Source organism: Mesoplodon bidens (assembly GCF_964165515.1).
Source record: "Mesoplodon bidens genome assembly, chromosome: 1".
NCBI classification, from domain to species: Eukaryota; Metazoa; Chordata; class Mammalia; order Artiodactyla; family Ziphiidae; genus Mesoplodon; species Mesoplodon bidens.
The window spans coordinates 87268813-87295508 of record NC_138176.1 but is presented as its reverse complement, the minus strand read 5'-3'; the positions used below and the strand labels follow the sequence as shown (position 1 = coordinate 87295508).

The 26696-nt window shown below is 41.9% G+C and overlaps 2 protein-coding genes across 2 annotated transcripts in view; both read left to right on the top strand.

The window, feature by feature from the left end:
* The window catches only part of LOC308620915 (uncharacterized protein), a 59774-nt gene extending 33852 nt beyond the window's left edge, over nucleotides 1-25922 (top strand). Inside the window, exons 2-8 of the mRNA XM_081240814.1 lie at nucleotides 16476-16559; nucleotides 16880-17162; nucleotides 20888-21024; nucleotides 22118-22188; nucleotides 23209-23365; nucleotides 24167-24241; nucleotides 24368-25922. Of these exons, the coding sequence (XP_081096940.1) occupies nucleotides 16915-17162; nucleotides 20888-21024; nucleotides 22118-22155 (423 nt within the window). The 5' untranslated portion in view covers nucleotides 16476-16559; nucleotides 16880-16914 and the 3' untranslated portion in view covers nucleotides 22156-22188; nucleotides 23209-23365; nucleotides 24167-24241; nucleotides 24368-25922. The remainder of the gene's footprint in view (nucleotides 1-16475; nucleotides 16560-16879; nucleotides 17163-20887; nucleotides 21025-22117; nucleotides 22189-23208; nucleotides 23366-24166; nucleotides 24242-24367) is intronic.
* Nucleotides 19663-20035, top strand: SMIM43 (small integral membrane protein 43). Its single transcript, XM_081240824.1, has one exon. It carries the CDS (start codon nucleotides 19760-19762, stop codon nucleotides 19949-19951), a length of 192 nt encoding a protein of 63 aa, XP_081096950.1. The 5' UTR covers nucleotides 19663-19759; the 3' UTR covers nucleotides 19952-20035.
* Nucleotides 25923-26696: the final 774 nt, after the last annotated feature.

Here is a 26696-nt window from a genome sequence, read left to right as displayed (position 1 = left end):
GTGAATAGATACAGAAATGTAGTAGGAATAATGGGTTATTCATTGAACAAATGGTTTGGGGAAAACAGGGTAGTCATATGGAAAAAAATAAGGGTAGAATCACACCTCACCAAAAATTAAATTCTAGATGTATCAAAAAGTTAAACATTAGAAAAAAACTATACCTAGAAAAATGGTACAGATGAACCGGTTTGCAGGGCAGAAATAGAGACACAGATGTAGAGAACAAACATATGGACACCAAGGGGGGAAAGTGGCGGGGGGCTGGTGGTGGTGGGATGAATTGGGAGGTTGGGATTGACATATATACACTAATATGTATAAAATGGATAACTAATAAGTACCTGCTAAATAAAAAAATAAATTAAATCCAAAAAAAGTAAAAAAATAAAAAGCACTGTACATAGGAAAAAGAAAAAGAAAAAAACTATAAATGTAATAGCAGAAACATGATCTGGAGAGTGGTAGGTGTGATTAGTGAGGTAGGCAATGAATTCTACAGCTGGTTTATGTTATCACAGATTGGCACTGTCATTGCGGTGTTAACATCCTGACTTGTGAAATAATAATAAGAATGAGAGTTAACTTTTATTGGGCACTTACCATGTTTGGGCAATGTTCTAAGCTCTTTATATGTATTAATACATTTAATTTTCACCACAACCCAACGTTGAGGATATCGTTTTATACCTCCATTTTACAGATGAATCAATTAAGTCACAGAGTTGAGGTCACATGCTGGCCAGGGAAGTGAAGACTTCTTAATTCAAGCAGCCTGGCTCTAGAACCCAGGGACTTAATCACCATACTCTACAATGATGCAATGCTCAATTCTACGTGCTTTTAAAACATGCTAGATATACAGATTAGTATTACATTTTGACAAAGTTGTATCTACAGCAATAAGTTTAAACAGTTTGTGCGTTTACTTTCCTTTAGAAACGCTTTGGAAAAAGAGTGTCTTTCATTCAATAGTTCACCTACAAAACACAGGATTATTTTATCCCTTATATATTCCAGTAACTGGAGAGTGAAATTTTGACATCTTTGCAAGACTTATTTCACAATTTAATTTCATAGTGTTTAAAAAAAAATCACAGTAATCACAGTGTGTAGACTAGTTTTAGAAACATACTGCCATTATGCATGAAATGTTTTACAAACATGATCATCAATAGTTTGATGGGCAAACAATTGTCCTTTAAATTAATACGCTGCTTGTGCTGACGTTGAGAGCAAATGTTGTCCCATTATTTCCGTGGCAGAGTAAACCTCACTAGAAAAGCAGGAATACCAAATAGCACACCAAATACACTAGCTTTATAATACTGTCATAAAATGATTATGGTGATGTTAAAGACAATATAAAATAATGGACTGTCAACTGCTTGATAACAAAAACACTCAATACTCTTTAGTACTAAATAATCTTTAAGATGAGCTCAGTTTTTGTTCAAAATTAGATAAAAACTAATAAAGCCTTTTTCTTAGGGTGCTGGAGATTTAGAAAGCTTCATTTTTAAGCCTGTACAATGGAGTTTTACTCACTCTAATCTAAAAGAGAATAAAAAACAGTGCCTGCAATTGCACTGGCATGAAGTCCTGTCCTCAGCAGCCTATCTGGGAGGTCTTCTTAACACAGTAGTCTTTCCTTCACATTCTTTCTTATTTGGAAATGATTTGGGCTTGATCAGAGAGGTTGAAGAGTTATGTGTACCATTTTTCTAGATTCCATATATATATGCGTTAATATACGATATATTTTTTTCTTTTTCTGACTTACTTCACTCTGTATAACAGACTCTAGGTTCACCCACATCACTACAAATGACCCAATTTCGTTCCTTTTTATGGCTGAGAAAAATGGTACTGATGAATCTATTTGTAGGGCAGGAAAAGAGACACAGGTATAGAGATCGGTCTTGTGGACACGGGGCAGAGGAAGGGGAAGATAGGATGAATTGAGAGAGTAGCACTGACATATATACATTACCATGTGTAAAATAGATAACTAGTGGGAAGCTGTTGTATAGCACAGGGAGCTCAGCTTGGTGCTCTGTGATGACCTAGAGGGGTGGGATGGGGGCGCGTGGGAGGGAGACTCAAGAGGGAGGGGGTGGGGATATATGTATACATACAGCTGATTCACTTTGTTCTACAACAGAAACTAACACAACATTGTAAAGCAATTATAACTCCAAAAAAAAAAAATTAGAGAAGATCCAGGAATGGACAATTGCTAACAATCAAATTGCTAGTGATAAAAATTAAATAAATATGATGAATCTTAATTTTGGGCTTTTTTGCATTTTCAATTGAAAATGTAAAAAAAATCTTAATAATATTCTGATGTAAAGAAAGTGTGAACAAATACGTAATAAATCTAAATAACCTAAAAAAAAGAGTTATGTGTAATACTCAGGGGGAAATATCTTCTTGGCAACTGATAGGAGAATTCCTGTGGGCAGAAATTTCATTTAAAAGAGAATCTGACCCCGGAGGAAGATGGCGGAAGAGTAAGACGTGGAGATCACCTTCCTCCCCACAGATACATCAGAAATTCATCTACACGTGGAACAACTCCTACAGAACACCTACTGAACGCTGACAGAAGACCTCAGACCCCCCAAAAGGCAAGAAGCTCCCCACATACCTGGGTAGGGCAAAAGAAAAAAAGAATAAACAGAGACAATAGGATAGGGACGGGACCTGCACCAGTGGGAGGGAGCCGTGAAGGAGGGAAGGTTTCTACACACTACAAGCCCCTTCGCGGGTGGAGACTGCAGGTGGCGGAGGGGGAAAGCTTCGGAGTAGCGGAGGAGAGCACAGCAACAGGGGTGCGGAGGGCAAAGCGGAGAGATTCTGGCACAGAGGACCGGTGCCCTCAGGCACACACCAGCCCGAGAGGCTTGTCTGCTCGGCCGCCGTGGCGGGCGGGGCTGGGAGCTGAGGCTCGGGTATCGGCTTTCAGTCGGAGCGCAGGGAGAGGACTGGGGCTGGCGGCAGGAAGAGAGCCTGAAGGGGTTAGTGCACCACAGCTAGCCCGGAGGGAGTCCGGGGAAAGGGTCTGGAGCTGCTGAAGAGGCAAGAGACTTTTTTCCCTTTTGTTTCCTGGTGCGCGAGGAGAGGGCATTAAGAGGGCTGCTTGGGGAAGCGCCGGAGACAGGCACGAGCCGCGGGTAAGGCACGGACCTTGGAGACGGGCGTGGGCCGCCGCCGCCGCCGCCGCCCGACGCCGCGGCCCGCCGCCGCCGCCCGCCGCGGCCCGCCGCCGCCGCTGCTGCCGCCGCCGCAGGGCCTGTGTGCGAGCGCGGGTCACTGTCCGCCCCGCCTTCCGGGGGCCTGTGCACCCCGCCACTGCCGGGGTCCCCGAGACCCGGGGACGGCTTTCCCGGGAAAGCGCACGGAGCGCCACGGGCTGCTGCAACGTCACGCCGGCCTCTGCCGCCGCAGGCCCGCCCCACACTGCGCGCCCCTCCCTCCCCTCTGCCTGAGTGAGCCAGAGCCCCCGAATCAGCGGCTCCTTTAAACCCGTCCTGTCTGAGCGAAGAACGGACGCCCTCCGGCGACCTACGCGCAGAGGCGGGGCCAGGTCCAAGGCTGAGACCCGGGAGCTGTGAGAGCAGAGGCAGGGAAATCTCTCTGTGCAGCCTCGGAGGCAGCGGATTAAAGCTCCACGGTCCATTTGATGTGCCCTGCGTCTGTGGAGTGCATGAATGGACAGCGAATCATCCCAAATTGAGGAAGTGGACTTTGAGGACAAGATTTAAGACTTTCCCCCCTTTTCCTCTTTTTACAACGAATTATTCCAAATTAAGGAGGTGGACTTAGAGAGCAAGATTTCAGACTTCTCGCCCTTTTCCTCTTTTTACAACGAATTATCCCAAATTGAGGAGGTGGACTTGGAGAGCAAGATTTTTGATTTTTCCCCCTGCTCTCTTTTTGTGAATGTGTATGTGTAATCTTCTGTGTAAGATTCTCTCTGTATAGCTTTGCTTCCACCATATGTCTCAGGGTTCTATCGGTCCGCTTTTTTTTTTTTTTCAATAATTACTTTCTAATTTTAATAACGCTACTATATTTCATACTTTATTCTATTTTACTTTACCTGCTCTTTCTTTTTTTCCTACTCTCCCTTCCTCCCTCCCTCCCTCCGCTCCTCCTTTCCTTCTTTCTTTTTCTTTCCTCCCTCCCACCCTTCTTCTTTCCACTTTCTTTTTCTTTCCTTCCTCCCTCCCTCCTGTCTTTCTTCCTTTCCTTCCTCCCTCCCTCCCTCCTTTCTTTCCTTCTTTCTTTCCATCCTTCCTCCCTCCCTCCCTCCTTTCTTTCTTCCTTCCTTCCTTCCTTCCTTTCTTCCCTTCTTCCTTTCTTTCCCTCTCTCTTTCTTTCTTCTACTAATTCTTTCTTTCTACTTTTTCTCCCTGTTACTCTGAGCCGGGTGGATGAAAGGCTCTTGGTGCTGCAGCCAGGAGCCAGTGCTGTGCCTCTGAAGTGGGAGAGCCAACTTCAGGACACGGGTCCACAAGAGACCTCCCAGCTCCACATAATATCAAGCAGCGAAAATCTCCCAGAGATCTCCATCCCAACACCAGCACCCAGCTTCAGTCAACGACCAGCAAGCTACAGTGCGGGTCACCCTATGCCAAGCAACTAGCAAGGCAGGAACACAACCCCACCCATTAGCAGAGAGGCTACCTAAAAACATAATAAGGCCATAGGCACCCCAAAACACACCACCAGACGTGGACCTGTCCACCAGAAAGACAAGATCGAGCCTCAACCACCAGAGCACAGGAATTAGTCCCCCCCACCAGGAAGCCTACACAACCTACTGAAACAACCTTAGCCACTGGGGTCAGACACCAAAAACAACGGGAACTACGAATCTGCAGCCGGCAAAAAGGAGACCCCAAACACAGTAACATAAGCAAAATGAGAAGGCAGAAAAACACACAGCAGGTGAAGGAGCAAGATAAACACCTACCAGACCTAACAAATGAAGAGGTAATAGGCAGTCTACCTGAAAAAGAATTCAGAATAATGATAGTAAAGCTGATCCAAGATTCTATTTCCATGATCCATAATCTTGGAAATAGAATAGACAACATGCAAGAAACAGTTAACAAGGACCTAGAAGAACTAAAGATGAATCAAGCATCGATTAAAAACACAATAAATGAAATGAAAAATACTCTAGATGGGATCAATAGCAGAATAACTGAGGCAGAAGAACGGATAAGTGAGGTGGAAGATAAAATAGTGGAAATAACTGATGCAGAGCAAAATAAAGAAAAAAGAATGAAAAGAACAGAGGAGAGTCTCAGAGATCTCTGGGACAACATTAAACGCACCAACATTCGAATTATAGGGGTTCCAGAAGAAGAAGAGAAAAAGAAAGGGACTGAGAAAATATTTGAAGAGATTATAGTTGAAAACTTCCCCAATATGGGAAAGGAAATAGTTAATCAAGTCCAGGAGGCACAAAGAGTCCCATACAGAATAAATCCAAGGAGAAATACACCAAGACACATATTAATCAAACTGTCAAAAATTAAACACAAAGAAATCATATTAAAAGCAGCAAGGCAAAAACAACAAATAACACACAAGGGAATCCCCATAAGGTTAACAGCTGATCTCTCAGCAGAAACCCTACAAGCCAGAAGGGAGTGGCAGGACATAATTAAAGTGATGAAGGAGAGAAACCTGCAACCTAGATTACTCTACCCAGCAAGGATCTCATTCAGATTTGATGGAGAAATTAAAACCTTTACAGACAAGCAAAAGCTGAAAGAGTTCAGCACCACCAAACCAGCTTTACAACAAATGCTAAAGGAACTTCTCTAGGCAAGAAACACAACAGAAGGAATATACCTACAATAACGAAACCAAAGCAATTAAGGAAATGGGAATAGGAACATACATATCAATAATTACCTTAAATGTAAATGGACTAAATGCTCCCACCAAAAGACACAGAGTGGCTGAATGGATACAAAAACAAGACCCATATATATGCTGTCTACAAGAGACCCACTTCAGACCTAGAGACACATACAGATTGAAAGTAAAGGGATGGAAAAAGATATTCCATGCAAATGGAAATCAAAAGAAAGCTGGAGTAGCAATTCTTATATCAGACAAAATAGACTTTAAAATAAAGACTATTAGAAGAGACAAGGAAGGACACTACATAACGATAAAGGGATCGATCCAAGAAGAAGATATAACAATTGTAAATATTTATGCACCCAACATAGGAGCACCTCAATACATAAGGCAAATACTAACAGCCATAAAAGGGGAAATCGACAGTAACACAATCATAGTAGGGGACTTTAACACCCCACTTTCACCAATGGACAGATCATCCAAAATGAAAATAAATAAGGAAACACAAGCTTTAAATGATACATTAAACGAGATGGACTTAGTTGATATTTATAGGACATTCCATCCAAAAACAACAGAATACACATTTTTCTCAAGTGCTCATGGAACATTCTCCAGGATAGATCATATCTTGGGTCACAAATCAAGCCTCGGTAATTTTAAGAAAATTGAAATTGTATCAAGTATCTTCTCCGACCACAATGCTATGAGACTAGACATCAATTACAGGAAAAGATGTGTAAAAAATACAAACACATGGAGGCTAAACAATACACTACTCAATAACGAAGTGATCACTGAAGAAATCAAAGAGGAAATTAAAAAATACCTAGAAACAAATGACAATGGAGACACGACGACCCAAAACCTATGGGACGCAGCAAAAGCAGTTCTAAGGGGGAAGTTTATAGCAATACAATCCCACCTTAAGAAACAGGAAGCATTTCGAGTAAACAACCTGACCCTGCACCTAAAGCAATTAGAGAAAGAAGAACAAAAATACCCCAAAGCTAGCAGAAGGAAAGAAATCATAAAGATCAGATCAGAAATAAATGAAAAAGAAATGAAGGAAACGATAGCAAAGATCAACCAAACTAAAAGCTGGTTCTTTGAGAAGATAAACAAAATTGACAAACCATTAGCCAGACTCATCAAGAAAAAAAGGAAGAAGACTCAAATCAATAGAATTAGAAATGAAAAAGGAGAAGTAACAACTGACACTGCAGAAATACAAAAGATTATGAGAGATTACTATAAGCAACTCTATTCCAATAAAATGGACAACCTGGAAGAAATGGACACATTCTTAGAAATGCACAACCTGCCAAGACTGACTCAGGAAGAAATAGAAAATATGAATAGACCAATCACAAGCACTGAAATTGAAACTGTGATTAAAAATCTTCCATCAAACAAAAGCCCAGGACCAGATGGCTTCACAGGTGAATTCTATCAAACATTTAGAGAAGAGCTAACACCCATCCTTCTCAAACTCTTCCAAAATATAGCAGAGGGAGGAACACTCCCAAACTCATTCTACGAGGCCGACATCACCTTGATACCAAAACCAGGCAAGGATGTCACAAAGAAAGAAAACTACAGGCCAATATCACTGATGAACATAGATGCAAAAATCCTCAACAAAATACTAGCAAACAGAATCCAAGAGCACATTAAAAGGATCATACACCATGATCAAGTGGGGTTTATCCCAGGAATGCAAGGATTCTTCAATATACGCAAATCAATCAATGTAATACACCATATTAACAAGTTGAAGGAGAAAAACCATATGATCATCTCAATAGATGCAGAGAAAGCTTTCGACAAAATTCAACACCCATTTATGATAAAAACCCTGCAGAAAGTAGGTATAGAGGGATCTTTCCTCAACATAATAAAGGCCATATATGACAAAGCCACAGCCAACATTGTCCTCAATGGTGAAAAACTGAAACCATTTCCACTAAGATCAGGAACAAGACAAGGCTGCCCACTCTCACCACTCTTATTCAACATAGTTTTGGAAGTTTTAGCCACAGCAATCAGAGAAGAAAAGGAAATAAAAGGAATCCAAATTGGAAAAGAAGAAGTAAAGCTGTCACTGTTTGCAGATGACATGATACTATACATAGAGAATCCTAAAGATGCTACCGAAAAACTACTAGAGCTAATCAATGAATTTGGTAAAGTAGCAGGATATAAAATTAATGTACAGAAATCTCTGGCATTCCTGTACACTAATGATGAAAAATCTGAAAATGAAATCAAGAAAACACTCCCATTTACCATCGCAACAAAAAGAATAAAATATCTAGGAATAAACCTACCTAAGGAGACAAAAGACATGTATGCAGAAAACTATAAGACACTGATGAAAGAAATTAAAGATGATACAAATAGATGGAGAGATATACCATGCTCCTGGATTGGAAGAATCAATATTGTGAAAATGACTCTACTACCGAAAGCAATCTACAGATTCAATGCAATCCCTATCAAACTACCAATGGCATTTTTCACAGAACTAGAACAAAAAATTTCAAAATTTGTTTGGAAAAACAAAAGGCCCCGAATAGCTAAAGCAATCTTGAGAACGAAAAACGGAGCTGGAGGAATCAGGCTCCCTGACTTCAGACTATACTACAAAGCTACAGTAATTAAGACAGTCTGGTACTGGCATAAAAACAGAAAGATAGATCAGTGGATCAGGATAGAAAGCCCAGAGATAAACCCACGCACATATGGCCAACTTATTTTTGATAAAGGAGGCAGGAATGTACAGTGGAGAAAGGACAGCCTCTTCAGTAAGTGGTGCTGGGAAAACTGGACAGGGACATGTAAAAGTTTGAGATTAGATCATTCCCTAGCACCATACACAAAAATAAGCTCAAAATGGATTAAAGACTTAAATGTAAGGCCAGAAACTATCAAACTCTTAGAGGAAAACATAGGTAGAACACTCTATGACATAAATCACAGCAAGATCCTTTTGGACCCACCTCCTAGAGAAATGGAAATAAAAACAAAGATAAACAAATGGGACCTAATGAAACTTCAAAGCTTTTGCACAGCAAAGGAAACCATAAAGAAGACCAAAAGACAACCCTCAGAATGGGAGAAAATATTTGCAAATGAAGCAACTGACAAAGGATTAATCTCCAAAATTTATAAACAGCTCATGCAGCTCAATAGCAAAAAAACAGACAACCCAATCCAAAAATGGGCAGAAGACTTAAATAGGCATTTCTCCAAAGAAGATATACAGACTGCCAAGAAACACATGAAAGAATGCTCAACATCATTAATCATTAGAGAAATGCAAATCAAAACTACAATGAGATATCATCTCACACCAGTCAGAATGGCCATCATCAAGAAATCTAGAAACAGTAAATGCTGGAGAGGGTGTGGAGAAAAGGGAACACTCTTGCACTGCTGGTGGGAATGTGAATTGGTACAGCCACTATGGAGAACGGTATGGAGGTTCCTTAAAAAACTACAAATAGAACTACCATATGACCCAGCAATCCCACTACTGGGCATATACCCTGAGAAAACCATAATTCAAAAAGAGACATGTACCAAAATGTTCATTGCAGCTCTATTCACAATAGCCCGGAGCTGGAAACAACCTAAGTGTCCATCATCGGATGAATGGATAAAGAAGATGTGGCACATATATACAATGGAATATTACTCAGCCATAAAAAGAAACGAAACTGAGCTATTTGTAATGAGGTGGATAGACCTAGAGTCTGTCATACAGAGTGAAGTTAGTCAGAAAGAGAAAGACAAATACCGTATGCTAACACATATATACGGAATTTAAAAAAAAAATGTCATGAAGAACCTAGGGGCAAAACGGGAATGAAGACGCAGACCTACTTGAGAATGGACTTGAGGATATGGGGAGGGGGAAGGGTGGGCTGTGACAAGGCGAAAGAGAGGCATGGACGTGTATACACTACCAAACGTAAGGTAGATAGATAGTGGGAAGCAGCCGCAGAGCACAGGGAGATCAGCTCGGTGCTTTGTGACCGCCTGGAGGGGTGGGATGGGGAGGGTGGGAGGGAGGGAGATGCATGAGGGAAGGGATGTGGGAACAGATGTATATGTATGACTGATTCACTTTGTTATAAAGCAGAAACTAATTAAAAAAATAAATAAATAAACTTTAAAAAAAAAAAAAAAAAAAAAAGAGAATCTGATGAACCTACACGTAGAAGCTAGCTCAGGTTGGTGCTCAGGGTTCCTGCCTAACAAAGAAAGCAAAGGAGGGAAAATAATGACTTTGGGGAAGAAAGGGTTAAAAGGAATGCACAGCTGAAGTTGCCCAAACAGCCAACCAGGCCTTTGGGAGCAACAGAAATGTCCAGTGCATATTTATTAGCTCTGTGGTCTAAATTCTTCCTTCAGTAAGTTCTGTGTTGTTCAGTGATGCTCTGTAGCGTGATTTTCTCTTTTGAAGGAATCCATGTTGTACTGAGTCCTGCTTCATGATTTGCACATAGTGAAAAAATGGTTGCTTTCGGGAACCACTTATATGTTGGTTACATGTGAAAAACCCTGCTTCCTTAAAGTTAAAAGGAAAAATATCATGGTGGGGGGTGAGCAGTGGTTCACTAACCCCTTCTGTTAATGTGTCAGAGGCCCCTTCCCAGAGGAAACTGCTTTCCTGAAAGAAGGCACTCTGGGTTCCAAGCCTACCCCATCATCGTGGCAGCTGGGAGCAATTCACCCAGATAATCTCACTCTTCTACCACTCCCTGGTTTTGGCAGTAAAAATGATAAGTCATTTGAATTTTGCAGCCAGAAGGGACATGGAGATAATTATGTTCAATCCCCTAATTTAGGAAGCAGAAGCATAGAGAAGTGAAAAACATGCCCAATGTTACATGGCTATGCTAGCATGGGATGGTTAGAACCCAGGCCTTTTGCTTCCCACCAGTGTTCTTTCCACAACAACAAAAAAGCTGAAGAAATGTGGAAAAGGAGGAGGAAAAATCATACTGGCAAGTATGACTAAGGCATCAGCCAAACAATGAAACCGATAAATGGCTGTTTTCTTCTTGCAACAGAATTTATTTTTCATCCAACGAAATACACAAGATGGAAGAAAATACGAAGAACCAAAAAATATGTTGGTAGCAGGTGCTGAGTTTTGTGTAATGAGTTGTGTATTTGTCTCTTCTCATAGGTGAGAAACAGCTCAACCACCAGCTGGGGTGGGTGGAGAAGCAAAATTCTTGGTGGTGTCTAGTGACAATCAGAGCCCAACAGCTCAGCCATACACCACATGAAGAGATCATGATTAGGAAGGGCACACAGAAGAGCCAGGTGTGCAACAGCTGACAGGAATATGCGTTTTCTTAAGATGTCACAAATCTTCATTTTCATTATTGGGTAACTGCGGTAATCGCATCACTTAGCTCAACCAACAGTATCTGCAACAGAGCAAAAGAAAACCTCGTAACAGTATTAATATTCTAGTACCACCAGATTCACACACACCCTGAACATTCTCTTTTTACAGTGTTTCACAGGTCATAGGGAATGATAGGACGATCTCTATATTGCTGAAGTTATAATCCGTAACTTCTGAATTCTTGAAAAGGTGCTTTAAATGTTGCTGTCTCCAGGATGCCAATCATCTTGGTGTTTAGATACTCAGATCCCTTAAGTTAAAAGAAAGCATGTATGAGTGAAGCGATACAGAGGCTTTGCCTGTCCCAAGCCAGCAGCCTCCAGTCTGAAGTAACGATTTCCATGGGGAGGGTTAGAAGATTCCTTGGATTGATTCACAGCTGATGCAAAAGCCAGAGGGAGGCTTGGTTAAGCAGTCATTTGTTGGCTGGTTTATGGTGATGGTTACAAAAGGAATATCCAGGTATATTTCCTAGTGGGGGCATTAGTCTCTCACCAAGAGTTTCTGTTGTAGATTCCAACCCGTATTTATGACAATGGGCCTGCTAATATGACATATCACAGAGGCAGTAATACCAGGCCTATACCTTAACCACTGTGGAATTGACCTCTCTAAATATAGAAAGCCCGGAGGAGAAATGTTTTTCACATATACTAAATGGCAGTGCGACTTGCTGCATTAAAAATATTTAAACTTGGGGCTTCCCTGGTGGCGCAGTGGTTGAGAGTCCGCCTGCCGATGCAGGGGACACGGGTTCGTGCCCCGGTCTGGGAGGATCCCACATGCCGTGGAGCGGCTGGGCCCGTGAGCCATGGCCGCTGAGCCTGTACGTCCGGAGCCTGTGCTCCGCAGTGGGAGAGGCCACAACAGTGAGAGGCCCGTGTACCACAAAAAAAAATAATAATATTTAAACTCCTCAGGAAATATTGGGTTGGCTAAAAAGTTCTTCAGGAGGCATATGTATATGCCTTCCTATAACCTATAGTCAAAGTAGATTATTTAAATGTTTTAGATCATATGGTATAGCTCTTTTTTTACTCAAAATAAAACATATTTATAAGAGTGGTGTATACATACAATGGCATATTAGTCAAGGATCTCCAGAGAAACAGAACAAATAGGACTTTGAGCTAGATATAGAGATAGATAGATAGATACGATTTCTTTTGATAGATGTGATTTGTTATAATGAATTGGCTCATGTAATTATGGTGGCTGAAAGGTTCCAATGTCCACAGTCAGTGAGCTGGAAACCCAGAAGAGCTGAAGGTGTAGTTCCAGTTTGAAAAGCAGCAGCTCAAGGACAAAGAAGACCCAGTTTCAGTTCAAGTTTGAAGGCAGGGAAAAAAACTGATGTCCCAGCTTGAAGGCATTCCGGCCTCTTGCTTGTGGGAGGGTCAGCCTTTTTTCAGTCTTCCAACTGATTGGATTGGTCCCACCCACACGAGGGAGGGCAACCTGCTTTTCTCAGTGTATTGATTCAAATGTGAATCTCATCGGAAACATCTTCACAGATACACCCAGAATAATGTTTGACCAAACGTCTGGACACCCTGTGGCCTGGTAAAGTTAATACATGAAATTAACCATTACAGAATACTATTCAGGTTTACAAAGAAAGGAAATTCTGACACATGTTATAGTAGGGATGAACCTTGAGGAAATTATGTAAGTGAAATAAGCCAGTCACAAAAGGACAAATACTGTATGATTCTACTTATATAAGTTACCTAGAGTAGTCAATTTCAGAGAGTCAGAAAGTAGAATGGTGGTTGCCAGGAGCTGTGGGGAAAGGGAAATGGGGAGTCACTTTTTAATGGGTACAGAGTTTTAATTTTGCAAGATGGAAAAGTTCTAGAGATTGATGGTGGAGATGGTTGCACAACATTATGAATGTATTTAATATCACTGACTGTACACTTAAATGGTTAAGATGGAAAGATACCACTCTTATCTTTCACCACAATTAAAAATAAAAAGAGAAGGATTCTGGGAAGGTGGTGGATTAGGAAGCAGTAAGAATCTGTCTCCCCACCTAGACAACAGTTGTACTAGCAGAATCTGTCTGATACAATATTTTGGAATTCTGGAGTCTCTTAAAGGCTTGCAATTTCCAGGAGAAGTCTTGGATGTAAATTATGGCAACAGTGATCATGTGCTCTATGTAATTCTACTTTCCCTTTTGCTCCTCTAGCCCATGGGGCTGTAATCTTGTGCTACTTTACCTTCTCCTTTTCCTCCTCCTACCCATTCAATAGCCTTGTAACCAATTCCCGGTATTAAATTTCCCTATTTTAAATACTTACAGTGGTTCTGTTTTCTTTTTTGGACACTGACTAATAATCCACTTCTTCAATTAGATTATGTCAATTTAGGTCATATGCCCCCTCCTATACAAAAAAATATTATCATATTCTCTAAATGACTTTTAGATCAACAGGGACCCACTTTCCCATGTAACCCATTCTTAAGTTGAATGGGTTACATGGGAAAGAGGCAGATACCTGACTAGAGTCAGGATTCTATTGACAAGGAAGAAAGAGGGATGAGGTGCTTGGCAGGCAACCAATGGTGTCCAAGGCCCCCCAGCTAGCAAGAAACGAAGCCAAGATATGTGTCCAAGTCCATTGGACTGCAAATACAGCACTGTACGGTATAGTATAGGGTCAAGTATACTGAACTGGGACCCAAGTCTGTTCATTGCCAGTCTGAACTACGGTGTCTGCGTGTGCGTGGAGGACAGCTTGGATCCCTACATCTGGGAGTGCAGGCCCTAGTTGTGTCATTAGAGCTCACAAGTTGTCATTTCACTAAGGGAGCATGCGTGACAGAAAATTCTACTTTTTTCTAATTCCTTTTTCTCTTGGGGCAGTCCAGTTTCAGCCTCGTGTGTGTGTCCGTGCTTCTGCAAGCCCACAGCTCTGATCATTATCAGCTGACACAGAAGCTTTGCAGACCTTCCATTAGTGGTGACAGTTTCACCACTGTCATTATTAAAGTTGTGCTGAACAAAGGATGTATTGATCTCTATGATGCTCAGACTTTTTATTTTGCTACATAGCATAATATTGATCAAGTCTAGGGTCAGCCACAGCCACATCGACTTCTCCAATGTTCCTACTAACTTACTGGAAAGAGTCTAAATTAAAGAAATAGTGTTTGGCCATTACCACATCTGTCACTTAACATTTTTCTTTTTTAATATTGGACAGACTTGGGTATCTTCTGCTGTGTTTTAAGACATTTGAAGCTAAGGAAAGCATCTAGAATTATGGTGGTGGTTGTGTTGTCTCCATAGAATTGTTTTTAGTGGCGAATTCTGGATTTCAAAGGCTACCCACATAGGATGATCTCCCACATACCCCTCAAATAGATTTCTTCCTTAGATTTCCTTCCTTCCCTTCCATCCTTCCTTCCTTCCCTCCTTCTGACTCACTGGTATTTCTAAATGTTTCATCAGATTTAAGCAGCTTATCACATGCATTTTACTTATTTCCTGAAGCATATCTCATTTTGTTAAGCATTGCATAACTGCCCAAGTTACGGGGCTTTTGGGGATGGAATGGGGAAAGAGGTGAGGGTGTGGAGAGCAAACCCTATTGTCGGAATGTTACAATAACTGTTGGTTAACTTTAGATGACTCCCTGAGGTAGAACAACTCACTTTTCTCTCCTACAGTAGTGATCATTCTCATAGATTTTCTAATTCTGATCTTGAGGGTTATAGGGTTGATAAAATATATAAATCAGAGGCAATTCCAAGGAAGCCCAGTTTGTATCTCCTAGAAATGAACATGGTGTTATATCTGTACTTGAAGCAGGAGCAAGGGAGAAGAGGTGTCAAGGGAACATGGATATTTTGGAGCCATTAAGGGTTGCCAGGATCACTAGGACTGATTCAAGCCCTGACTAGCTACAACATAGCTTCTTAGGGCCTGGAAACTTCCATAGAGTATGGACCTCATCCCCAGCACATGCATGGGTACTTTAAGAGACATCCCATCTAAGCAGAAACCTGTAACCCAATTTGTATGGTCCACAGTATCTGGAAAGGTATACAGTTACTTAAGGACCCAGTGTTACTAATCATGGTCAATAACACATTTTGAGGCCAGAGCATGGTACAAAATCTTTTTCTCATTTCTTTTGGATTCATTTCAGGCCAAATTGAATCAGCCTCAGGAAGGTACCTTGAAATCTCTTTTTTCTCTAGTCTCCTACTCTTACCCCTGCCCTTGTGTTGGGGAAGCTGCTTCCAACTAGCAGGTACCCCCAACAGGTAGGTTCCATCCTGGTATCTTGGCAGATTTTTACAATCCTTCCTGAGTGTCTTCTTGGGGCTCTGGGCTCTTTAGAGAAGCACACTCACAGGACAACCTCTTCTACTGCTACTATTAATCACTTCCCATAGATACCTTTGATGCTTGTTATGATAAAAGACCCCCCTCCCTTTTAGAGGTGAGGGTGGGAGGAAAAAGCAGGCAAAGGGAAGGAGAGCCCTATCCTGCTACACACCATGGATGTCCACAGGCCGGGGCAAGGAGCAGGTGTTCTGAGACTCGTGAGAAGGGGACTGAGGAGTGGGAAGTCCGCCTCTGAGTGGTGGATGAGGCTTTCTGTGTTAAGTGAAAGCACAAGTGGGGTCCACTCTGTGGGCAGTGGTATAGGACTGCAGTGGCACAGCCTCCCTCCACCTTACCAATGTGTGCGCCACGGCTTCCTTTTTCGATAATGGAACTGTAACACTCTTATCTACAGCAAGTGTCCTTTCTGGCTTTTAAAATTCTTGGATTTTCTTCACATGGATTTCCATGTAGTATGCATATTTAGGCTGAGAAAGGTGGTGTCTTATTCCTATGGAGTCATTTGTGATAATATAAACTGAAATTCAGACCATCTTATGAGATATATAAAAATGACCAGAGGCAAAAAGCATTGGGAACATCTAATAAATGTAATAAGTTATTTTTGTGGCAGCAATATTATTTTAAATACAAATTCTATTTAGAGTGAATATGAAGATTTATTAGTTAATATTTATAAATCCATTTAAGCTGCTCAGATAAATGGATAATCTAAATAGTTATGGTTAGGCAGGCTGAAATGGGTTTGAGTTTGGTGACATAAAATCCTCATTTCTTGGCCTCTTTCCCCAGCATTCTGCAGGGATACACTGGCTCATTTGAAGCTTTGACCTTCAAGGTTTCAAAGGAAGGAGCTGAGATGCACATAAGTAGAAGGTATGTGTCTCTTGAAATTTGTTTCTTTCAAGTTTGATGCTCAAAAGAAAAAAAAAGTCATTAATTTGACAGTCATGCATAAGAAAAGAGCACTTTCCTCTGTGAAGTAATATATCAGAAGGGTTGAGAATGCAGGCTGCCACTTGCTAGCTGTGTGGTCTTGGGCAGGTCACTTAACCTCTCTGTGCTTCAGTGTCCATCCTTGAATGGCTTGGATATCTGGATGGCAATGTGCCAAGTGGCATATACCTTTTCTACCAAACACCTTGTTGATTACGAGTGCTTAACATATGCAAAGTAAGTCATGCTTTCTCTATCAGGCAGTATTCTCATCTGCAAGCTGCTGTTAACCACCATGCTTTGCTGCAATAAGGAGATTTACTGGAAAGCCAGGGGAAGTTCACAGAATAGAAAAGAGGCAGTTTGGAAAAAGGGCAGGAGTCAAGGATGCCACGGAAGCAGCAGCAAGAGCGCCGCCCCATCACTCCGGGGACTGATCTGGCCTGGGAGCTCCTCTGCCACCCAGATGCATCTGACCTCCAAACATTTTCTCCTGTTCCATCTGCTCCCAAGCTTCAGAGTCCTGGAATCAAGGATATGCGGGTGAGTTTCTGGCATGGCTCTTCCTTCCCTCCTCCCTGCACTGTATCAGGAGTGGGTAAAAGATATCTCTGACCCCCTTGGTTTCCATAACGGGAGGTGGCAATGGAAAGCAGTCACTGGGATCTGTCCTCTTGCCAAGATTTCATACAATGGAAAATTCTACCAGTAGGAATATGTGGTGCCTAGAGTGGAGGTGTGTAGATTCTGGATAGTCAGAAAAATCACAGATCTCTGCTTTACTTGTATAAGACTTCAAATTTTCCTCAGTAACTCTGAGCAGTGCTATGCTGGTAAGTGTTTAACATCTGGCTCTCTGGCCCTGATTTGTAGCACTTGTACATTTCCACAGGGCAAATACCCCTACTGTGGCCAATTTCATGATACTACATGACATCTGAGCACAGTTGGAAATACACAGTAACATACTACTCTATAACATTTCAGCCATACAGCTACAACAGATGTAAATAATCTCAAGTGCATACATGATAGTAAAATGTGGTGAGACAATGAGGAAGTGATGAGTTTTGAGTATTTATTACCTTTGTTAACATAATTTAATTGTAAGTTTATACAATTTAATTTTTAATCATAGCTGTATTTAGCAAATGCCTTGCAAAATTTTTGAGAAAATCTTTGAGCCAGTTCCAGCATACCACTGCCCATGAGGTGGATCAATAATGTTATTGAGAGAGAGATTGAGAGATCTGAGAGATTCCTTACGCAGTAGGATGTTTGGTGGAGAGGCCTGGGACCTGGGAATTTTGCACAGCAGTCTATAACACTGGGAACTCTCAGTAAAAGAATAATAATAATGCCTGGTATTTACTTAGGAGAACACATTCTTACTCAACATCCCACTCATTTTTGATCCTCACAACAAATCCAAGGAAAAGGTAAACAAGGTATGTTACAGGTGAGGGGACGGAGAGTCAGAGAGCTGAAGTGACCACTGACATGTGGAGCTGAGACTAGAATTGGGTCCTTGAGACTTCCAGTTCACAGCTTTTTCCATACCATCCTGCTTCTTTGAACCCCCTGCCATCACTGGGAGAGCCATTTATTATAAGCAGCCCATTAAATAATCTGGGATGTGTATGTCAGGCCTTATTCCCCAAATTCATTCCAGGGGCCTCTCCTGTATCTTCACAAATAAAGAATGAAATAAAGTTGGAGGCTCATAGAGTGGGCAATGATAACCCATTGCGTTAGCAGCTTTGATAGTCAGACCCCAAGATGGCCACCAGTGATCCTTACCCCCTGGTGTTCATGTCCTTGGACCCCTACATCGAAGAGGGCTGGCCTTGTGACCAGTAGGATACTGCAGGAATGATGGTATATGACTTCTGAAGCCAGACATAAATGGCACTGCAGCTTCTGCCTTGTTCTTTTGGATCACTGGGGGAAGTGGCTCTCAGCTCTTGTGCTCTGGGGGAAGTCAGCAGAGGGTTGTGCAGACACCCAAGCAGCCCTGTGGAGAAGCCCACATTGGAAGGAACTGAGGCCTCCTACCAACAGCCAGCACTACTTGGCAGCCATGTAAGTGAGCCACCTAGGAAGTGGATTCTCCAGCTCCAGACAAGCTTTCAGATGACAGCCACCTTGGCTAACACCTGACTGAACCTCATAAGAAACCCCAAGTCAAAATCACCCACCTAAGTGCTCCCAAAGTATTGACCCACAGAAACTGAGAGATGACCAATGTTTATGTTGTTTTAAGCCACTTAGTTTTTGGGTAATTTGTTACACAGCAAGAGTTCAACTGGATTTCTTTCAGAGCTGCACCATTTGGGCTGTGGGTGATCTTAATCCACTACAGAAAGGTGTTAGGGGCTTAAGCGAGCACTTTAAGTAAATTGTTGTGTTGTTTTTGTTTTCCACCAAAGAAATTGAACTCTAAGTTAACATTGGAGGGCTTTGTACAATATAACTTGAAATGCATTTTCTCTTTAATGCTTTTCTAAATAAATCTAATGCTTTTCTAACATTTTTTTCCTATTGTTATCCACAAAAATGTGCATTCTATACTGAGTGCATCTGCAACTCTGAAGAGCAAGGCAGCTTGACCTGGCATTCACTCAGGCACCCTTAAGTCATCCCACAGCACTTTAGACCCCACCTTCACTGTCCCCTTTGATACTTTTGGGTCTCTGGGCCATGGCATCGCCTGCCCTTTGGGAAAGGCTGAACAAGGGAAAATAATGAAACAAATTAATTAGGAAGGGAGGGGGCTAGAGACCCCACTGGATGTTGCGGGTGGCGACCGTAAGATCATTAGCAAAACACCAGCCCTAACACCCTCCGGGAGGCTGAGCCTAGAAAAATCAGCTCGCGTTCCCAAGAGCTCAGGAGAGGATCTCAGCGTAGACAGGCTGTCGTGCCTACCGGGAGGGTGGGAGCCGGGATCACCCCAGCTCCTTGGCGCGTTTCCTCCGAGCTGGAGGAGGCCGAGGGTGGACCCTGGAGCCGCTGCCCAAGGCGAGGCGCCCGAGCGCCGGCGCGGGGAGACCGGAGGTGGGACGCGGCAGGCTGCGCTTTGCAGGCCGGAGGCAACGGGTGCGGAGCGCGCACGGCCCCTGAGAGCCGGCGCCTTCAGCATGGAGTGGGAGTTCAACTTTCTGCTCTACCTGGCGCTCTTCTTTTTTCTGCTCTTCTTACTTTTCCTCCTGCTCTTCGTAGTCATCAAGCAGCTGAAGAACTCCGTGGCCAGCACTGCCGGGGCGCTCCAGCCCGGGCGCCTCTCGCTGCACCGGGAGCCTTGGGGCTTCTCCCACGAGCAGGGGGTGTGACCGGCGCCGCGCGGACACTGGCAGGAGGGCATAGAGCTGTTCAGGCACCGAGCTGGGTCTCGGCCTCGATTCTCTGGCCGCCCGGGTTCGAGGGCCAGGCTCGGCTGCCTCGCTGGCAGGTCCGTTTGGGCGTGGGAGGGGTTGGCAAAGGGGCGAGTTTCTCCGCTCCTCCGGGAGGCTAGGGGCTCGCGGCGCGCGGGGATGTCAGGGACGGCGGGTGTCTGGGGTCTGGGCTGGTGCTGTGCTCTTAGGGAGGGACCCTAAGCTTTTCCGGGGCGGGGAAAGATGCAGAAAAGAGAGAAGTTTAGCTTTTGGGGCCAGAATGGCTTTGAGCCCCTGCAAGCTCTTCTTCCAGTCCAACTGCTATTTATCTTGTACCCAAGGGGTACAACGCTAAATTATTCAGGTAATTCAGTCAAGCCGCTTCCAAACAAAATCGAATGTCATCCTAACCTTTGGGACAGGAGTCAGGAAGAAACAGGGCGCACTCGAAGTATTCCAAACACTGCTTTAATTATCTTTGTGCTTCGGAGATGCTAAATGGGATTCAACTGGCGGTGCCAAGGAGCGAGGACTCAGGGGCCCATTTTTTTTAATGGGGAATCTCCTCTTCCTCTTGATCCCTACTCCTATTCTAGACGCCAACCCCGTAGGAGCCTGCGGATTGCCGCGGCGGTAGGTTTAGAGTCTGAAACAGCAGGAGGGTGAGCGTTAGAGTGGGAGCCATTGGGAGAGTCCTTGGAGTTGCCATGGAGGGCTGGAGAAAGGAGGCAGTTTAAGCATTGTAGGGCAACGGGAAAAGGACAGGAAGAATGTAGGCTGTCCTGCGTGATTCGAACATCTTCGGGAAGATGGACGGGCATGAGTAAACTGCTCACCAGGTGCCCTAAGAACGCTCTGGGCAATGTTAGTCTGGGAAGTAACTTCATCTTCCAGATGCTTTTTCCTCGGTTTATGCCGTCTCAAGTTCTGGAGCCGAGCTGCTGCTCTGGGCTGGTGTGTGGAGGACCGCGGATGCAGTTACAACCGGGTAACCGGGCTGGAAACACCAGAGATGGACGTTTTCTGCGATGGTAAGCAGGGAGCACCCTTGGTTTCACTTTGTCCCTGGGTAAACTTTTGAAGACCCAGGGCCTTTAAAAAGTGAGAGCTTAGGATGGAGGAAATGGGTGCAATGAAATAAAGGGCTCTTTCCCACTCAGAACCAGTGAGCTTCTACTGGAACCAAGGAGCCAAACTGATTCCTAACCTAGTACAGTGTCTAGATAGAGGATCATAATAATTAGAATGGGATGTGAGAAGTGATTGCAATTTTAATAAATATGCTCTTTTGGAAAACAGTGTGCAGGGGTTCTTGAAGTTGAAATATGTAATGCAGATACAATTTGTCTTCAATAAGAGAAGATTTGGGTTCAGTCATGTTTAGGATAAGATAAGCTGTTCCTGTTGTGACTGTAACACGGAAAACATTTATTAATTTTAGACACAAAGGCAGACCATGTAGAAAGGCTAAAAACAATGAAACAATAAGTGTTGCCTAAGTTGATAATATGAAAGTGAAGTGGAAGACAATTATTTTAATAATTGGAGAGAAGGAAAAATAGTCTCACTTGTGTGAATATTTATGGGGGAAGTTTTGGCCTGACATTCAGATAATTTCCTGCTTTCCTATTTCACTTTACTAGAATAGAACTGTTGTTAATGAAGTGAGTGGTTTCTTTTAAATATAATGTCATAAGCAAATTCAAATACATATGTGTATATACATATATACACGCATATGTGTGTATATACACACATATGTGTGTATATGCACACATGTACATATATATATACATACACATATATACACATACACAATCCTCTCTTTATTGGAGGTATAATAAGACTCGATTTGAATTCCCAGTTTGAATCTCAGAATCAACTGCAGTGATTCTAAATTGTACTTTGCACAGTAGTTCTCTAATTGGTTGACACCTCTGCAGTGACATGTAGTTATACAGTTGTATGGTAATATGGACTTTTAAGATGAGTGTGTGAGTAATTAATAAGCAATAATAGTTTATAAGGATGGAAAACAATCCCTTCATACTTTATAAATAACCAGAATGCAAATTGTTTTAACCACCTGCTTGTTTTGATTTTATAATCCTTTATTCTTCCTAGCAGTGCCACTGGTGTCCAGAGGTTTAAATCACCCCTGACTCTTCTAGACAGGAGACTATAGAGAACTCAGGGTGAGTAGTTTGCTGCCATCCCAGTATTAAGCCAATCTCTTTGCTGCTTCTACTGACTGAGTTTCCTACGAAAAGAGTGGTTGCCTTTCTCTCTTGTGGCCAGTGCCATTTTATAACCTCCTCAGAATCTAATTCATTAACTACTAAGTTCCCATTTATCCAGGCAAAAATGAATATTTATTCCTATTTCCCAATCTCTGCCTGGAACTTGGCCCTAAAATCTGGGAATTAAGGATTCTCACAAGTTCTCTCAGAACTTGCTGCTGTTGATCTCCTGCTTTGCCCTTGCTTTGTTAGAGATCTTGCTTTTGAAACTTTGACATCTCTACATGAGCTGCCCTGTTCCATTCATTTATTCAATCATCATTTTTAAGAACCCAACATAGATTGATCTCTCACATTAGAACTACTTTTGAACTCAAATTTTGTGCTACCTGTATACATTTTTAATCTAATGCTTTGACACCCACAATGGCCTAGGTGCCAGGCTTGTACATATTGGCTGCTCCATCCACCACACCCTGGTCCTGATAATCACTCCACCAAGTCTGTTTTTGAAGACAGTGTACATATGAGCTAGACATTAAAACATTTTGAAAAGTCAGGAACATTTAAAGTAACTGCTCATTATATAAGTGTAACTTGATTATAGAAAATTGCTATGTTTTATTTTCAATATGAGGTTTTTAGTGACTCTTCAGCAATGTTAGAAACTGAGTTGAATTTCTTACATTACATGGAAATGGGCCATAATTCGATTGTTACATAATATTAGTATTCTGTTTCAACTGTTCTTATTTCATTGTTGTTTCTAAATTTCAGCTGTTTAAAAAGACTTCAAATCTTATTAGAATAATCTCGATTGTTTCACTGATTTCCAAACTTGTAAGTGCAATGAATCTGCAGTTCTACTTGGAAAGATAACCATTTTAAGTTGAATGAGAATGACATCACAATCATACCTGTGAAATATAAATTGTCTAATAAAGTAGATTTCTATGTCTGAACTTCAATTTTAAGGCACAGCTGTGGATGCAGGACTGATGCCATCTGGTGTGATTCCACAGAATAAGAGAGAAAATTTACCCAGGGTGTGCCATGCACTGGCTTTTCTGGGAATGACAAGGTGCCAGGATTTGTTTTTGGTTCACTTGCAGGGGTGGAAACTTGGAACTAGGTGAGTAAAAAATATGCAATATTCTATTTTTAGCTTGACATTTCATGTTTCCAATTTTGTCTATAGTTTCAAAATAAGTGCAATAGAGTTAAAATTTTTTAATGGCCAAAATTCTAAACATTGTAAATGGCTAAACCATTTTGGATAGTGGGAAATGATTATTTTTTCTAATTCACACCTACTAATATAGAGACTTTTAGAATACTAATGTAGTACATAGAAAGTACTTGCAGAATACTGTACTCTGTTTTTATTTTTGTAGCTACTCTGAGGTACTTGTGCTTATTTAAGCTAAATCCACAACTTAAACTCTGGGACCATTAGGAAATCACTGTCAGCTGTCTGTGTCACATAAAGGGAAAATTAAACATTGAGTTGTAGATCTTTGATGTTGATTTTTTGTTTGTTTGAATCAGTGAAGTCAATTCTCAATTCTCCATTTTTTACTTCATCTACACAAAATAAAGCTATAGATGAAATAATGATCTGAATAATTATCTGAGTAGTTAGCATTTTACCATATAAGAATTTGAGTAAGCAGAAGGGCAGACCTGTATTTAGAGAGTACTGAGAACATAATAGACACGCAGAAAAAAACTTCCTGATGGATTAAAACCCCTCCTATTTGCCTTAATAGCAGCTATTTTACACAGTAATCCTGATTATTTCCTCCAACCACCTTTGGTCTGTTTAGGCATTGGTGGGTTCAAGATATACTTTTGTTTTATTAATATGATTCTATGAAGTTTCTTGAACTTGAATATGTACAGATTCTTCAGGCAAGATATTTTTTACTTTCAGATAAATATTTTCTTATTGGGAATCAAGGTGGATTGCTATCTTGAAATTACTGGACTGAACAGCTGCTTAAACAAAGTAGGGGTTTCGTTTTGTTCTCATGTAACAAGGAGGTTGGGGGTCGGCTAGTACTGGTGTTGGTTCAGCAGCTCACAGATGTCAGGGTCAAGGTGGCCCCTGAGGTTCCCATGGCTTTTCCCTTAGGTTCCAACATGGTTGTTACAGTTCCCCTCAAGAAGATGGAGGAAACCTAAAGGGAAAACAGAGCATGCCAGTTTGAGTCCACTTCCGTTTAAAGAGCTTTCGGCCGCCCAGCAACTTTTGCTTATATCTCATTGGCCAGACTGTGTCATTAGCTCCTGCTGTGTCTTAAGATTGGCTGAGAAAGGTAGTTTTTGTAGCTGGATATATAACTGCCTTCAACAAAAATCTGAGTTCTCTTGATAAGGAAGAAGATAATGGTGGATCTTGGGTGAACATCTTGTAGTCTGTGCCCTGGATACAAAATACTGTAGTAAAGAAGCATAATGCTTGAAACATATCAAAACTGTAGCTCCTTCACAACTGACAACACTCCAAGCAACACTGCTGTGCTGTGAGAGTGAGTAGAGTGAAGACATGTTAGGTTTTCTCATGAAACACTTACCAGGACTGCCCTTCTCTCTCAGCCAATATCCTTGCCCCCATTAGGCTTTTCTAGAGGAAGATGCTGGGAACCTGCACACTGTCTTGGAGGACATAATCTCTTCATGGAGGTTTGAAATGGGATGAGGAATGTTCTACCTTTGCTACTTCCACATCTGCTTCATTTATCTCTTCTCTGATTTTCCTGACAAATTTTTGGTGGAATCTAGTTGAGTATTTGATCCCCATAAAAGGATCATTCCTTTCATGCACAGGAGAGGGTAATCTGTGTGAAGAAAGGCTACTTTACTCCCTTCTGTGACTCCACCACCAATCTAGGAATATCCTGGAAGAATTGCTTCTCAGAACTGCTTCCATAAGCAGCCTACATCCTGGCTAAGCAAAGGGAGAAGAAACACTTCCCACATCCAGGGCTGTCCAAAAGAACTTTCTGTGATGACAGAAATGTTCTATATCTGAACTGTCTTATATGGTAGCCACTAGCCACATGTGGTTAGCGAACACTTGAAATGTGGCTACTGTGATTGAGGAGGTAAATTTTAATTTTATTTACTTTTAAATAATTTAAATGTAAATAGCCACATGTGGCCAGTGTCTATTGTGCTGTAGAGCATAGTACACACCTTTCTCTTTCCTGTGTTTTAGAACTTGCTGGGTGTGTGTATGGGGAGGGGGTTGGTTAGAGTCACCTTGTAAGTCACATGCTTGGTGTTCCATGGTCTTCACTGTTCCACCTGGCCATTGAACTTGTCTCCCAGAGGAAAAGGAAACATGGTATTTTGGAACTGAATTCAAGATGTTAACTTGACATTTACACATTGAATGTATGTATAAGTGGAATGGTCTCCTGGGAATAGATCCTGTGATTGATTTGAGTAATAATTGTTGATGGGAAAGGGGTAGTGCTGGTCATTTAACATTCCTAGTGAACATTATGTGTTCCTAGTCAAAGTCAGCAGAGATTATTTTATTCTGTGGTGTAATTCATTCCGTGTTACTTTATTTTTTTTAATATTGTGGCTGCTAAACACTACTTCATGTCTGTTTTTCAAAATACTTTGTGGTTTATACTTTTAAAAGGCTGTGAAATAAAAAAATAATTATATGTAACTCAGCTTGGTGTGTGTGTGAATTATTATTACCCATACTATTTTTTTTTTTTTTTGTGGTGCGCGGGCCTCTCACTGTTGTGGCCTCTCCCGTTGCGGAGCACAGGCTCCGGACGCACAGGCTCAGCGGCCATGGCTCACGGGCCTAGCCGCTCCGCGGCATGTGGGATCGGGGCACGAACCTGTGTCCCCTGCATCAGCAGGCGGACTCTCAAGCACTGCGCCACCAGGGAAGCTCCTCAAATGACTATTGATTTGACTATGTGGGACTATTTCTGGGCTCTGTATTCCATTCCGTAAGGTCATCCTTAGGCTACTACCTCAGTGTCTTGATTACTGTATTTTCACAATAAGTCTTGATATTCACCACAAAATGTTATGAAACTGAACTTTTTAAAAATAAACTTCTACTAAATATTTAGTCTACACACAAAAAGTAATTTCAGTTGAAAATGGTTAAATTCAGTAAGAAAACCCGACTATGATACCAGGCTTCCTTTATTCTTTCTTGCAGCCCCACCCATAATCTGAATCAAGATCTAGAGTTGAACTTGGTTAAAAGGATCCTTATAAGTAGAAAATATCCTTTTTTTCTGTTTTTATAGTTGAGAACCAACTGTACTTTTTAAAGGGACTTTTTACTAGAAAGCTAGAGTGATACAAAACAAACCAAAAAGCATAGAAGCTCATGAGTTGTTAGGGTCCCAGCTTCTTTACCAACCTAAGTCTAGCCACAGATTGGACTGCCTGGCTCAAGTATCAGGACATCCATTATGATA

Bases quoted from the DNA above. Each gene is read 5' to 3' on its own strand.
- SMIM43 (XM_081240824.1), top strand. From the start codon at position 19,760: ATGGAGTGGGAGTTCAACTTTCTGCTCTACCTGGCGCTCTTCTTTTTT.